We start from the raw sequence: 15,678 nt of genomic DNA on the forward strand, positions 1-15,678 counted from the left end.
AGGGAGAGAACTTGTCTCAAAAAAAAAGTAAAGGAAGGTCAGGTGTGGTAGCCCATACCTTTAATTCCAGGACTCCAGAATCAAAGGCAAGTGAATCTCTCTGAGTTCAAGACCAGCCTAGTCTACATAGTGAGTTCCAGTCCAGGCAAGGGGTACATAGTGAGAGACTATCCAAAATAAATAAAGTCAAAGGCAGATAGCCCCTTAGAATTGATACCCAAGGTCATCCTCTGCCCTACTACACATAGATACACACACACACACACACACACACATTTATAATGCCACCCAGACGTGAGCAAATAAACAAGACAGATAGTTAATATGTTTGTCTTTGCAGTCATACTGTCTCCTCTATAATTGCACAACCTAAGTCAGCTATCTCATACCAGAAGCAAGGCGGCCATTCACCATAAAAACAAGTGGGCATGACTTTGTCCATTATCCCTCAGTTCACACAAAAAAACTTTTATGTCAAAAACAATCATTTTCCGAGAGAGATGGTAGCAGTGATCACAGCTACACAACTCTATAAAAGTGCTTAACAGCACTGAGCTGTACCCTTAAATACAGAGAACATGAGGGCTGGAGGGATGGCTCAGCCATGGAGGCATGCATGGCCAAGGCTGATGCCCTGAGTTCTGCCACCAGGGCCCACATGGAAGAAGGGGAGAAATGACTTCTGCAACTTGTCTTGTGACCACACACACACACACACACACACACACACACACACACACACACACGTGTGTACTTTTTTTTTAAATGTCATAGTAACATTCTTGATTTCACCACAATTTAAAAAGAAACAAAGACAAAATGTTTCCTGCCTTATATTTTTTAAACTCCTGGCCTACATGATCGTTTCTGTTAAGTGCTCTAGGATTAAATGAACTCTGTAGAACACAAATGCTTCTAAAATGATGCATAAATACTTTCAAAGACAAAACTGTTCTTCCTCAAACCCCTCTTTGGATATTGTGAAACCAACATAGACTATACCAGCTCCTCCCTTAACCTGGGAATAGTCCAGGTGGTGAGGTACTTCTGATCATGCAGCAGTATGCAGGCTGACTGCCTCGGGAAATCAAAGGAGTAATTAAAAGAGTACCTCGATAACCTATCTGACAGTCAATCTACTTTCCCTAAGTTATAAGAGAACAAAGGCACAATAGGATGTCACCCCAGTCTCAACACAATCCGATGCTGCAATGCATTAATCATATACCTCCAACCTCGGTCCAACCGTGGAGCTGTCTGTTTCTATTTATTTCTAGTTGATTTTATTCAAACTCTGCATTCATTATGGCTAGCTATGATGCTCTCCTTTCTTTGTTGTTTGTAGACCTTCATTATTAATGAAGATGCACCCTTTCCCCATACACAGTCAGTCTTAAAACAAGTGCTTTTCTGCAAGTAGATTTGGGGAAATTTCTGTTTCCTCTTCTGCTTTCTAGTTCTTAGCTGTGACCATAAGAAGCCAACTAGATATTTTTTTAAGGGCCAGCTCTTGTGCTTTCATGCCATGATTAATGTGTTACTCATCTGGTACCTTCCTATTCAACTCTTGTCTTTAGCCTGTGAACTTCTCATGTAGCTTCCAACAAAGGATTCCATTGCTGTAGGAACTGAGGTGTGTCTCCGCTTTTACCTGGGAGGCAGTGATGCAAGCGTTTCTGCTGAGACCAATCCATGGCTTAGGGTGGGGTGGAGCAGACTAACAGGCCACCAGGAGAAGGGCAGAAGACAGAGCCACCACTGCCAGAAGGGTGCTCCAGACATCGGATACAGACACTCGGGTGAGCAGCTGCAGAAGAGGCTTGGATTTGCTCACCGGGGGGCACCAGCCACAATGACCTGCCTATTCCCCAGAGTCCTGGGACCTCTGGCCTTCCTGATGGTAAGTCCCATCTTTTTCAAAAACTAGTAAGCTTTCTCTGCTTCCTTGCTTACTCCAGAAGACTGGATTTGTTTGCTGAATCCCTGATGTACATTCTAAAAAGGATGCAGCAGAAGTAAATGCTAAAATGTGAAACTTTTAAATTCCTTCCTTTTTAGTTTTTCTTAATGTTTAATTTTGAAAAGAACTATAACTCAGGAAAAATATATTTTATATTTCTTCAGTGATTGGATTAATTCATCCCAATCCCAGGTTGTATTATCTACGACCTTCGTTTTCTTCAAGGCAATGCATTTTTTCTAACACACAAATGAAAACATGCACGACCCAGCCACTTCTGTTCTCTGGGATTAAACATCTCTTGTTAAGCATATAGCTAAGAACTCTGCATGCCTGATCTTGACACCTGACGTGTTTTTAGAACAGTCACCAACCGTTAAACTAAAATCAAAGTAAATTTGACTCTAGACAAGTTGGGAGGATTATTAAGAAAACCGGTTTTACATTTAGCTACTATGTGCAAACTGTATCAGGCCTTTGGGAGGGGGGGTGGGAGGGGTAACGTGAATTTAACCAGGGAACAATGCTCAGGAGGTAACTCTTCTGTTGGCTGGGGAAATACTACATGTTGTTTTCTAAATGACAAGAAGAATCAAGAGTGAAATCATTAGCTCTGACACTATAAGCAAGTTCCTTAATCATTGTATTAGTGAGGCAAAAATACATCATCACTCATCTCCATCATGAAAATTACCAAAAACTGTAACATAAATGAATATAGGAAAATTTGCCGCATTGTGGATGATAAAGTTGGCCTCTGCATCTATTCATGCCATTGCTTCACTTCAAAACACAGAGAGCAGTGTCATCTAAAACTCACAGGAGCCAGAGCTCAAGAACTTTTGGAAAATTGAAGTCGCCTGCAGCCACAACAGATGCTTTGTGTGGGAGAGGGCCTCAACTCTCTGTCCTAAGTGTTCAAACAGAAAACAGACATCACACCGCTTTCCATAAATTGAACCAATGATTGAACAAAGCCTCCTTTAACTGTGACTCGACCTTCAGTTCTCCTGTGATGCTGGTGATTAGGGAGTTAGAACATATAAGACAATTTCCAGCAGTAAAGCTTTGCCCATGTTGGGTGGGGGGGGGGAGATAGGGAGGGAGGGGGGAGAAGAAAGGAGGGAGTAAAGGAAGAAAGGGAGGCAGGGACAGAGGGAGGGAAAGAAGGAGGGAGACAGAGTAAGAGAGAGAAATAGATAACAAAGGGTCGAGCTATGAGCTGCGCAACATCGTAGCCACTACCCATACATGGATATTTATCACTTAGAATATAATTGTTCTGAGATGAGATGTGCTGTTAAATGTAAAACACACAACGGAACATAAGAGATATTGTTAGTTTAGTTTTTTGATTACATATTGAAATTATAGTATTTTCAGTAGATTAAATTGAAAACACCACAATTAACTTCAGCTTTTTAACAAGTCTTTTGATGCAAGTCTAAGAAATTTTAAAACCGTTCAGGTGGCATTTGTGCTTCACATTAAGCAAAGCTGACTCCTAATCCCACTTGCAGAGGTGCTAGGCAGATAAGACTCTGTGGATTCAGTGGGAGCCAAGATTCCCTAAGTGGAGACAGACCAAACTGTTCCATACCGGTACAAGCAAAGACAGGGCAATTGTGGCCTTTGCCAGGGGCTGTGGAGCTACTGGTTTGACTGGACTGAAAACGTATGTTGGAGAATCGGGGCGCAATTTAAATAGGCTGATGAGTGTGACATTGAAAGGTTCATTCTGTGAAAGCAAGTGGAATCCTTTTAGAAAAAGGAGCCACCCAGAGTTTTGACATAATGTGGTTATGGGTAAGAAGCATCATTTGTTGTTGAAGGGTGGTGTCTGAAAGTTGAAAGACATGTCTGGAAGTTTCTGTACCTTTCCCATCGCACACACCATACAAGGTCATTGACAGCATTGTAATGTGAGATGTAGCAGCAAGACCCAGGCTTGAGTGTGTAGCTGTTCCGTTGACTCACTCCAGGTCCTGTGTTCTCTACTGTCAAATAAGAATCATCTTAGGCTGGGCATGGTAGCACATACCTTTAACCCCATCACTCAAGAGCCAGAGGCAGATGATCCGTGAGTTCAAGGCCAGTCTGGTCTATATAGTAAATTCCAAGACAACCAGGGCTCTGTAAAGAAACCCTCTCTCCAAAAAAGCAACAAAAATAACAATGAAGGGAGAGAGAGCCTCTGTAGCCCTGCCCCTGCCTCTCTAAAATGCCAGCAGTAAGGAGGGAGCTTCATTGTGTTCACAGAAGTTTTTCGAGAAACAGGAGTGTTTGAAAGACTGATACCATCCACTATGTAGTATTTCAGTGTGGGGGGATTCTTGATGACTCAGTATTGTGTGTTAATGCTTTGAATACCACTGGCATCAGATTTAATACATCTTCAGGTAGAGTATATCAAGAGCAGCTGTGTGGAGTTGGGGAGATGGCCCAGGAGGTTCAGACTATTTGAACTCCAAGACTAACTATTTGGAATATATAAGTACAAAGTAAATCTGAATATCCTTTTTGATATTTGTCCATTTTGAGAAAAATTTGGAGTTGAAGATGCTCCACTTCAGAGATTCACTTCTGAAAATAAAAATTGTCTTCAAAGAAAACTGTTGTTCCATTTTGTATAGTTAGCAAATTCTAAAACACATCTTGTGCCACAAATTCCTCATCTGAAGAATGAGCTTGTCAATTTCATGTTACAATGACATCTAAAACTTCACTTACGGAATTAAGAGAGATGCCCCAAACCCAAAAGTTTAAGACAGTTTTTTAAAGTTGTATGTAAAGGGGAAAGTGAAAGCCATGAAAAATTCAAGTCAGAAGCAGAATGTACCCTAAAACCAGCAAGATTCCTTCCAGCCATCTTTTCTATACAACATCAAAGTTCATAAAAAGTGGCTATAAGCTAAACATCCACTTAATCAATGGACAGCCTCTGAGGTGTCTTTTCCATTCTTGATCAGGGAAATGGCCATTTCCACTGTTGATGAATATATGAAGATGAGTCCACTGAATCTCTTTGAAATTCAAGATTCTAAGGGCAGAGGAACCTTGCCAGGAATCCTGCCTAACACTGCCTGGCTTTGGCAGAAGTTGGGAGAGACACAATTATTCCTACCAATTAGCCTTCCCCCTTGCTTAATACCAGAAACCAATTCTCAGCCCTAACTAGAATGCTCTGTGTCCCAGAGGTTTCTCGTAAACTTCTTAGCCTTCGATGCTCCCTTTCCAGTAAAAAGTCAATCTGTAGCCTAAGGTGAGGGCTTGCTGGGGAAATGCCTCATGAGGAAATTACATAGATGATGGGTTATCCATAATTACATGACGAATAACTGAATCTGATTAATGCACACTTTTTCTTAAAGCAGTGCAGCTGGCCAGGCTGTGCATTGCACAACCTCAGTTGGTGCACTCATGGGAACTGAGTGCGAGCGGCATCCCTGATATTTGCAGGAAGCAGCCTGCACATAGGGGTACCTCGGAGCTCTGCATTAAGGAGTTCCTGCATACTAGTCAAAGGCCCTTGGTACCCTTCCTTTCCTTGTTATCCTAACAGAAATCACTAGCTTTACTAAGCACTGACTGTACTCTCGGGTCACCTCTGTGCTTCACATCTGCTCATAGTTCAATCCTCACAACTAACCTACACACATGTAAGCAGTGTCCCTCTACGGCACATGAGGAAATGGAAGAGCTGGGTCATGTGACCAAATCAAATAGTTATAGATGCCTGGGACTGAGATTTAAATCAGCCTGGAGACCTGGAAGATGGCTTGGAGGGTTGCTGAGCAAGTGTGGGAAGCTGAAGCCAGATCCTTAGAATCCATGTGAAAACAGACGCAAAGGTGAACACATATAATCATAACATCCAGTACACACACATAATCAGAACACCCAGTACACACATGTAATCAGAACAGCCAGTACACACATGTAACCAGAACACTCAGTACACACATGTAACCAGAACACTCAGTACACACATGTAACCAGAACACTCAGTACACACATGTAACCAGAACACTCAGTACACACATGTAACCAGAACACTCAGTACACACATGTAATCAGAACATGCCTATGGAAAGAGGGAAGGAAGAGATGAGAATCTCTGGAAACTTGAAGCCCAGGAGTCTGGCACCATAGTAGCAAACCAGAGTTTTTATCTCACACAAGGCAGAAGGTAAACACTGACATATAAGGCTGTCCTCTAACCTCCACATACATGGCCTGGCATGCACACACACATGACTAAAAAGAAAATCAGGGTCCAGGGTCCAGATTTATACCAGCACACTTGACACAGCATCCTCCAATGCATTCAAATGGAATATTTGCAAATAGCCAAGGGTGTCACTTTTACTTAGCATATCTTAGCTTAAAAAAAAAAGATCAGCTATAAATTCATTGAGTTTTGAGTTTACACATCAGTTCTTGAAAACTGAACTGTCTGAAATTAAATACTAATTTCTAAATAATTTAATTTATATTATTCAATTGGAGAATTTGCCTTGATGAATACAGAGTTTATTAGAATGTTTCATGGCTTTAAAAAATCTATCCAGTCCTGACTTACACTTATTTTTTATTTATTTTTTATTTTTTTGCTTTATATTTCTACAACCCTTGGGTTTTTGTTTTCAATGTAAAATCCAATAAGTTCCATGTAGTACTCAAAGCTTCCTTATAGAAGAGCTTTTGTGTTGGGTGATTTCCCAGCCGTAGACTAAAGTGTTCTGAGGGTGCAGACTAAGATATGTTGTCCAGAGGGTTATTGATGTTAAGCGCATATGCAGATTAGTATTTCCAGCTTACAATGGTATTATTAGGACATTGTGCACCGTAAGTGAAAGATCTTTCACATAGAAATCGGAAGAATAAGTCACTCATTCTTCTGAACTGTGCCCTGTGTGATGCATTTATCAAATGTGTCTTACAGGACTGCTATGACTTGATATGTTTACAATCACTGTGTCTGACTAGTTGATCAAGTATAGCAGCAAAACGCCAACCTGTGGGCATTTCATGACATTTCTTGCCCAAAAGGTATAAATGTAAAATCATACTTAAAATACATAATGACTCCTTTGAGTTACCTAAGTTAGTCTCTGAACTCCCCAGCGGGGAGTGTGCTAGACTTTGATGCCTTCTGGAAATGGGCAGTGTGGCTATGTAAGCTGCATTTGTCAAACCTACTGCAAATATCTGACAGGAAGCTTGAGAGAGGAGAGCAAGGTTTTGGCTAACAATTATTCCAGTCTTCCACCGGAAAGCATGATGACCATGGTCAAGCCAAGAGAATCTTACATCAATAGCTGCTCACATAGGAGGTAAAGAGGGGTTGCTGAAACTAGAGAAGGTTCCAGCTCTCTAAGCCCCACCCTCAGTGACCCCAGGACCCCTCTCCCAAGAGTCCTCGGCCTTCAGAATTAATCCACAGCTACAGTCATAGTTGTAGACAGCCCAAGAATGGTTTGGCATTCCACAATGTTTCCTATTATGTCCCTTGTGTTTCTAGAAACAAAGGACAACTTTCCACACACTAAATGAAGAGACACTCCTTGGGATCAGTCTTAAAAGGAGAGCATTGAACATTTAGAAAGAATAAGGGCTCTGGCTCTGTGAGAGCACTTGAAATACAATAGCCCGTGCTCTGCCTGTGACTTCTCCATAGATCCGGTTTTGCCTTCCTGGGAAGATAGGACCAGGGCTTTAATGCCTGCTAGAATACTCATTCTCCACAGAGGTAGTACAGACGTGACTCATGTTTTCTGGATGACTCCATTTTTCCTGTAAAGAGGAAGGTGCCCAACCCTTCCTTCCCCTCACAAACAAGCAAAAATGGTTAGTGACCCCCCACACTGATCCCTTCTTTCCTAACAGATGGCACAATGTTGGGGCATCATCTTGAGATGATGCATTTAAAATAAGAATTTCAGGTGAAGTGTTTACAATGGAGGGATTGATCATCCCATGTCTAGTGTAATTGCTCCTTTGGTTTAGACTTGGACCTGCCTGTTCATTATAATCTTCAAAAATAAATGATGTGATAAATCTACATTGTTTCAGGACCAACCACAGCCTTGGCCCTGATAAAAATTTACATTACTGTCATATAACGTTCTTCTGTGTATCTATGTTAGCTCGGGGTTAGAACCTAGTATCATAGCAATGCACACACCCTAGAGATAAAGTGGCTATACTTCAAACACTAGCTCATGGAGGAGAAAATATTCATGTTCTTGTAGCTCTATAGCCAAAAAAACAGGGGTTATATAATAGGATCTTCTTTAGGTGGTCGCAATAAATAATAGCAATATTGAGTATAATGTTCTGTGAATAAAAACTAAGCAAGTCACCTACCAGTTTTAATTTATCCTGTAAGATAAGACAGTAAGATACAGGGAAATTTTGTGAGCTGCCCAGCATTAGAGAGAATGTGAGCTGTACAAACTCAGAGAGGGAGGCGTTAGTAAAGACTGCTTCATGCAACATGTCGCTGCTTGACTGGGTGAATCACAGGCAGGTGGGCAGTAGGGAGTGAGGGCTGCATTCCAGGTAGAAAGAAACACAGATGCCAGGCCTGTGAGATCCTGAGAAAGAAAATGGCCCAGGCAGCCCAACTTCTTTTATCCCTTTTAATTTTAGACCAGTAGTATACAATGGTGTACAATGAAACTCTTCGTTTGTTTGTTTGCTTGCTTGCTTGCTTGAGACACGGTCTCATTATGTGGTTGCACCTAGCCCAGAACTCACTATGTAAACCAGAACACTCAGACTCCTAGAGATCTACCCACCACTGTCTCCTGTGTGCTGGGACCAAAGACAAGCACCACCATGTGTGGAATTCAAAATGAAGTGAATGTTTAAGTTGCAGTAGGAAGGAGAAGAGCAGATCCAGCCCCGCACCTAAGACTGGCAAAGGGCAACCCCTGCTTTTAGAAAAGGTTCCATTGTCATAAACCACAATAGTTGTGCTGTATTCTCCTCTCTAGTAAAAACTTTAAAAAGAGGAGTTGGCGGGGGAAGCAGGGAACAAAAGACCCTGTCTTTAAAAGGAGCTAATCCAGGGTTGCTTTTCTATCATCACACATGGAAGGTAAGGACTTGGGGCTTTGATTTTGTTGTTGCTTTTTTTTCCCTAATTTTTTGTTTTTTTGAGACAAGGTCTTGCTATGTCATCCTGGCTGTCCTCCAACTCTTCGTAACCCTCCTGCCTTAGCTTCCCACATGCTGGGGCTGTAGGCATGTGCCACCATGCCCAGCATAGCCATTGTCAGTAATTCTGTGACCACTTTCAAGAAATTATCACAACGGTCCCTAAAGCAATGATTTCTGGGAGCTTTTTATATGGTAACCAAGTAAGAAATGTCTAATGACTAAAACTGTCTGAAAGCATACTTTTACAACCAAGGAGATGGTGACCACAGAAACAATGATTGTTGGAGTGGTGGCTATGAATCTTCTTCCTTGTTTTTGCTTTGTATGAGCCTGTAGTCCAGGCTGATATTCATTCACTGTTTAACCCAGGTTTGTCACAAACTCGCAACAATCCTCCAGCCTCAGCCTTTAACCACTGGTAGATTCCTCTTTTTTTCTGGCATAAATATCTGAAGTTATGGTGCAGGAGATATATCTTAGGAGTTAATAGCACTTGGTACTTTTGCAGAGGGCCCAGGTGCAATTCCCAGCACCAATATGGCAGCTCACAGCCATCCTTAACCCCAGCTGTGGGGGATCCAACAGGTGCACCCATGGTGCACATACGTGTATGCAGGCAAAATACTCATAGACATAAGGTAAAACAAATAAACCTTTTAAAAGTCTGAAGTCAGATTGAAAAACTAGAGGAACCTGTTGGTACGGAGAAAATTCCTTTTCCTGGTAGGATTTTACACTTTGGGATGCTTCTGCAAACCAACTTTTCTAAAACTAGAGATGAACTATAATCTGAAGAACAGAAGGCAGTGATGAGGGTTATTAGCTTCCTATAGTCACCTGCTTGAAGAACTCACATGGAGTTTGTTTCTATCTGATGTCTACAGGTGGTGCTGCTGGTGCATGGGGAGCTCCAAATAGAGGTAAGGTATGTAGGGTATGCAGTGTGTACCACTAAAATCAGTTTACTATTAAAACTTAAAATTATATTTAGCAATATATTTAATCTCATTATTTGATAATTCAACTGTGAAAATACATAAAACTAAAATTCTAGCAAATAACCCAAAATATTTGAAAGTTATCTATAAGTATTATGAGTATTATCTCATGTGGTCTTATTTATTGTATCTTACCTTCTATTGGATTCTTGGTTGGTTGGTTGGTTGGTTGGTTGGCTGGCTGGCTGGCTGGCTGGTTAATTGGTTGGTTGGTTGGTTGGTTGGTTGGTTGGTTGGTTGGCCCTGATCTTTTGAGAACTGATCATCTGGGTAATCCTGCCTACCCTGGTATCACTATGTAGATCAGGCTAGCTTTGAACTCCTGGCAATCTTCCTGCCTCAGCCTCAGTAGTGCTGGATGGCAGCAGGCATACACTACTATGTCCTTTCTTCTTATCTTAAACAAACAAGTCAAATCCTATTGTGGAATAAATGGAGAGAAATCAAATATGATTAAATAGTACTATTAGCTATCACATAGCTTTGTAACACTATATAAATCTGCTTCATGACAAAGTATCAGGTGAGCAAATGGTCATAAAAGTAGACACAAAAAGTTTCTCAGTGTAGGTGTCTATTTACGATCAGTAGTCAGAGCAGACTGCCAGCCGTAGATGTGATACAGTGAGGTCTCTTTCAACACAGCTGGGAAGACAGCACAGAGAAGACGGGACAGCAGTGCAGCAGGTCAAAAGAAGGTACAAACGTGAATGGGTAAAATTTGCCAAGCCCTGCAGGGAAAGAGAAGACAACTCAAAAAGAAACCCAATTGCCAAGGTAAGACATATTGACAAAAGCAGTGTGAGCCTTAGAATAAATGTATCAAAGGCAAATTTAAGACATTACAGCAATTCCACTCAGTAATACATAGCCTGGAAAGTCCATAGAACAACCAATTGTGTACAACAAAAACTACAATAATAATAATGTTTAAACAAATAGAGGAATGACTGCCTCTAGAGTTATAAAGTGGGATTAAGACATATATTGGCTCATTTTCATGTATAAGCCTGTGTACATCCAGATTTTATTAACCAAAAAGAAAAAATAGAGAGAGATGGCAATTAGATGACTGGTAGTAAATATTGGCTTGAATATGGATGGGTACCTATTAGGCTGGACAATGAGCTGTCTTATGGGCATTGTACTATCATCTCTGTTAAACAGCTTTAATTATAAAAATCAAAATCAATTCATGTTCACATATGCTCTGAACACCTGTTACCTTATTCTTTTCCTTCCCCAATTCACTGTTACTTCTTCCAACTTAAGGGAGCATCCTTCTTTAAATGGTCAGAAAGCATTGGACATCCAGAGGAAACTTTCTCACAACTAAACCCCGTTTGTCTTCTTACAACATGGTGCCACACCCCAAACAAGCATTCAAAATGGCTCATTCTCGGTCCATGCTGGCAAGCAGAACAACTGTACTTGATGTCTTATTCCTCCTCTTCAATAATTAGGACAATAAGAATAAATCATGGACGCAGTAATGGAAAGGGTGGGTAGGCCAAGTGAGCAGATGATTTTAGACTGAAGCCATTTTTCTCTTACAGATCACTTCAGATTTCCAAGCAACCCAAAAAATTACATACCGAATTTCTGGGGTAGGAATTGATCAGCCCCCTTTTGGAATCTTTGTTGTTGACCCAAACAGTGGTGACATTAACATAACGGCCATAGTTGATCGTGAACAAACCCCGAGCTTTCTGGTGAGTCCTCATCAAGCTATCCTCCAAGTACTTTGTGAAGTTAGAAGGTAGCACTGCTCCAGGTAGGTTTGCAAGAGAAGAAATTATTACATGGATTAGTCTAGCAATGAATAAAATTAACCCCTCTACCAAAAACCTCCTCCTGTGGTTCATGTCCCTGGCATAATACACTAGAGACCTAGAGACAGGGGTGGGGACGGGGGAGGGGGGGGTAAGGAGAGGCTTTCCAGAATTTCATCCTGTCAAAATATAGTAGCTTGAAGGAAGGTCCACTGGACCAATGGCAAGAGTGGGAATCTTTTCCCTTGCCCACACTTGGGGGAAATGTTTTTCTTCTTTGTTCATTAAGTTTTGTAAATGCCAACATTGGTCTAATTTCTGTGAGGCTTAATAATACTCAGACTAACTGCATACAGTGATAATGAATATTATCCCTGTGTTTTCAGATTACATGCCGAGCTCTAAATGCCCTGGGACAAGATGTAGAGAGACCGCTCATACTAACAGTGAAAATTCTAGATGTCAATGACAATGCTCCGATATTCTCACAGACCATATTCAATGGTGAAATTGAAGAAAATAGCGCTTCAAGTAAGCCTTTTATGGGGCCAAACGCCTCCAACTCATGTCTGTCAATTACACATGCCATTATACCATTTTTATAAACTATTCTGTTAGTTTGCTCAGTAGCTTGACCAAAAAAAGAAAAAGAGAAAAAAGTCATTACAAAATTCTGAGATTTCCTTTCCAGATTTTGTAGTAACTCTTAACAATTACCCATCAGAATTATATTTATAGATTATAGTCCCATTACGAAATTAGTGTCTAGGTACACACCTTCCATGTGAGTCCCAAACATGATGAGGCCTCTCGGGCAGCCTGGATGCATAAGCTTGATGTTTTTAAATTATAATGGACAGAGACATATTCACATTATTTGGATCATATGTAAAAGGAGACACGCAGGTCCATCTCTCTGGGGAAGAACTCCAGACAGAAGATAGCCCCAACCTCAAAAAAGCCAAGACTGAGGGAACACTGGAACATTTTCCTGAAAGCCAACAAATTCTAGAAAGATACAATAGTGACACAATTTGGGGTTTGGTCTGTTGTTGTTGTAATTTGTTTTGTAGTAGTAGTAGTTGTTGTTATTATTAGCTAACAGGTAGTTTTAAAGAAATTAGTGGGAATCAGAGATAACTATTTTGAGTCTGTAATGTGAATGTCCAGTCAGACATTACATAGTCTTTGACAATTTCCTCCTGTTCCTAGATTCACTGGTGATGATCCTAAATGCCACAGATGCAGATGAGCCAAACCATTTGAACTCTAAAATTGCCTTCAAGATCGTCTCCCAGGAGCCTGCGGGCATGCCCATGTTCCTCATCAGCAGGAACACTGGAGAAGTCAGAACTTTGACCAGTTCCCTAGATCGAGAGGTAAAACAAGATACTTGGAAGCATTAAAAAAGAAAAAGGCCCTAAAGGGTTTGATGGCTAGCAACCCAAGAATGGCGCCTCGGTCTTGTCTGAGAATACAAAAAGAATGGGAACGCTTAGCCTTTGCCTGAGACAATCTAGAGGAGTCTGCCTCCATATGAGTCTGCTCTAATGGAATGTACACCTGTCACAACAACCTTTCACGTTACACCTCAAATGGGAGAGTTAAGGGAGACACTGGTGTTGAGAAGCAGAGACTACACTGGGAATAATTCCTATAGACTGGGAGAAAATTCTATCTGTCATAAACCTCTGATGGCATGCCTTTTCTCTAGACATGTCCATTTAATTTTACCTTTGCTTACAAATCACCAAACACTCCCTTCTCTCATCATCTCCTACCACCACCAGGCGGGCATCTCCACCAGAGCAGGCCACTCAGGTACACATTGCTTTCACATAAATGGTTTTCCCGGGAGACTGATAGGGAACCTCCACCCATGAGCTTCCCTCAGACAGTCACAGGACACATCATTCCTATACCCCATTCTTTGCTCGGAGTCTGCAACATTATCTTCAGGAGTTCACCAAAGAGGAAGCCTCTTGTAGCCCCTCAGCATCTCCACCCAAGTCATCTGGAGCCACACTAGTCTCTGTCTGCCATGGACAACTAACAGTATGCATGAACCATGATTCAGGATTGTAAATGTTTTCACTGTCTTATCCATAGAAAGCAACTGCTTGCCATTCATGGTCTTTAACAGTTAATCTCTGTTCCCTTTTCCTCCAAATTCAGCAAATCAGTAGCTACCATCTGGTGGTGAGCGGCACAGACAATGACGGAACAGGACTGTCGACTCGGTGTGAATGTAGTATTAAAGTGAAAGATGTCAACGACAACTTCCCAGTGCTTAGAGACTCCCAGGTACGCCCACTGGGCCTTGAAGAACCATTTTAATATATGCTTAATAGCTTAGCATCCCAATTCACTGATTTCTTGTTCATTGGGTTTTAAATATTCTATACTTTTCTATTTTAAAAAGTATCTTAGCCCAGGCAGTGGGGGGAGGGAACGCCTTTAATCCCACCCAGCACTAGGGAGGCAATGGCCTGAGGATCTCTATGAGTAGGAGGTAGCCTGGCTACAGGGTGAGATAATGGATAGCCAAGGCTACACGGAGAAATTCTGCAATTTTTTTAAGCTTAAATATGGTAAGCAAGGAATTGGTGTGAAATAACACCTAATTTGAGAAATAAAGATGAACGCTATTTAGAATAAATATGATACTCTTAGGCAAACCCTAGTGTGAATCCTGAGCACTGGTCTGGGGGGTTCTCGCAGGGAGCTGAAGACCACCCTCTTCAGTTGAAGGAAGGTTGACACAGTGAGGAAGGACACACTTGCCTAGCCAGCCAGGTTGGCCTAACAACCCTGCAATGGACAGAGTGACAGCAATGCCCACAACTTCTAGCATGTACTGAAACCCTGCGCTTCCCCCCCCCCCATTCCAGTATTCCGCACGTATTGAGGAAAATACGTTAAATGCTGAGTTACTCCGATTTCAAGTGACAGACTGGGATGAAGAATACACGGATAACTGGTTGGCAGTCTACTTCTTTACCTCTGGCAATGAGGGGAATTGGTTTGAAATTGAAACAGATCCCAGAACCAATGAAGGCATCCTGAAGGTGGTTAAGGTAAGCTCTGAGTTTCCTTGGTGGGTAAAAACATTCTATGATAACAAAACTATCACACCAATAATGTGACCGCTCTATTATTTAAAAAACTAGAAGACATAACAAAGTAAATAGCATTTATTTTACTATCATCATAGCTCTATTGCCTAAAGACAACTTCTCTTGATACACTAATTTTCTTCCTCCCGAGCTACCATACTTTTACACACACACATACACACACACACACACACACACACATACACACACACACACACACACACACACACACACACACACATACACATACACACACACACATACATACACACATACACACATACACACACACATACACACACACATACACACACACACACACATACACACACACACGCACACACACATACACACACACACATACACACACACATACACACACACACATACACACACACGCACGCACACATACACACACACACACACATACACACACACACATACACACACACACATACACACACACACACATACACACACACATACACACACACACGCACACACGCACACACACACGCACGCACACACGCACGCACACACACACGCACACACACACACGCACACATACACACACACACACACACATACACACACACGTGCGCGCGCTCTTGGAACAAGAAAACAAAGGCATTTCATATATTAATCAAATTCACTGTCTACAATGG

At 41.5% G+C, this 15,678-nt stretch overlaps 1 protein-coding gene across 1 annotated transcript in view; it reads left to right on the forward strand.

Annotated features, from left to right (window-relative positions):
* Nucleotides 1-1,742: 1,742 nt before the first annotated feature.
* Dsg3 (desmoglein 3) overlaps nucleotides 1,743-15,678 on the forward strand; it is a 30,250-nt gene continuing 16,314 nt past the window's right edge. The window contains exons 1-8 of the mRNA XM_051202137.1: nucleotides 1,743-1,900; nucleotides 10,012-10,047; nucleotides 10,771-10,902; nucleotides 11,682-11,837; nucleotides 12,284-12,428; nucleotides 13,110-13,276; nucleotides 14,073-14,201; nucleotides 14,789-14,974. Coding sequence (XP_051058094.1) covers nucleotides 1,853-1,900; nucleotides 10,012-10,047; nucleotides 10,771-10,902; nucleotides 11,682-11,837; nucleotides 12,284-12,428; nucleotides 13,110-13,276; nucleotides 14,073-14,201; nucleotides 14,789-14,974 — 999 coding nt within the window. The 5' untranslated portion in view covers nucleotides 1,743-1,852. The remainder of the gene's footprint in view (nucleotides 1,901-10,011; nucleotides 10,048-10,770; nucleotides 10,903-11,681; nucleotides 11,838-12,283; nucleotides 12,429-13,109; nucleotides 13,277-14,072; nucleotides 14,202-14,788; nucleotides 14,975-15,678) is intronic.

Source organism: Phodopus roborovskii, unplaced genomic scaffold, assembly GCF_943737965.1.
Source record: "Phodopus roborovskii unplaced genomic scaffold, PHOROB, whole genome shotgun sequence".
In the NCBI taxonomy this organism is placed as follows: domain Eukaryota; kingdom Metazoa; phylum Chordata; class Mammalia; order Rodentia; family Cricetidae; genus Phodopus; species Phodopus roborovskii.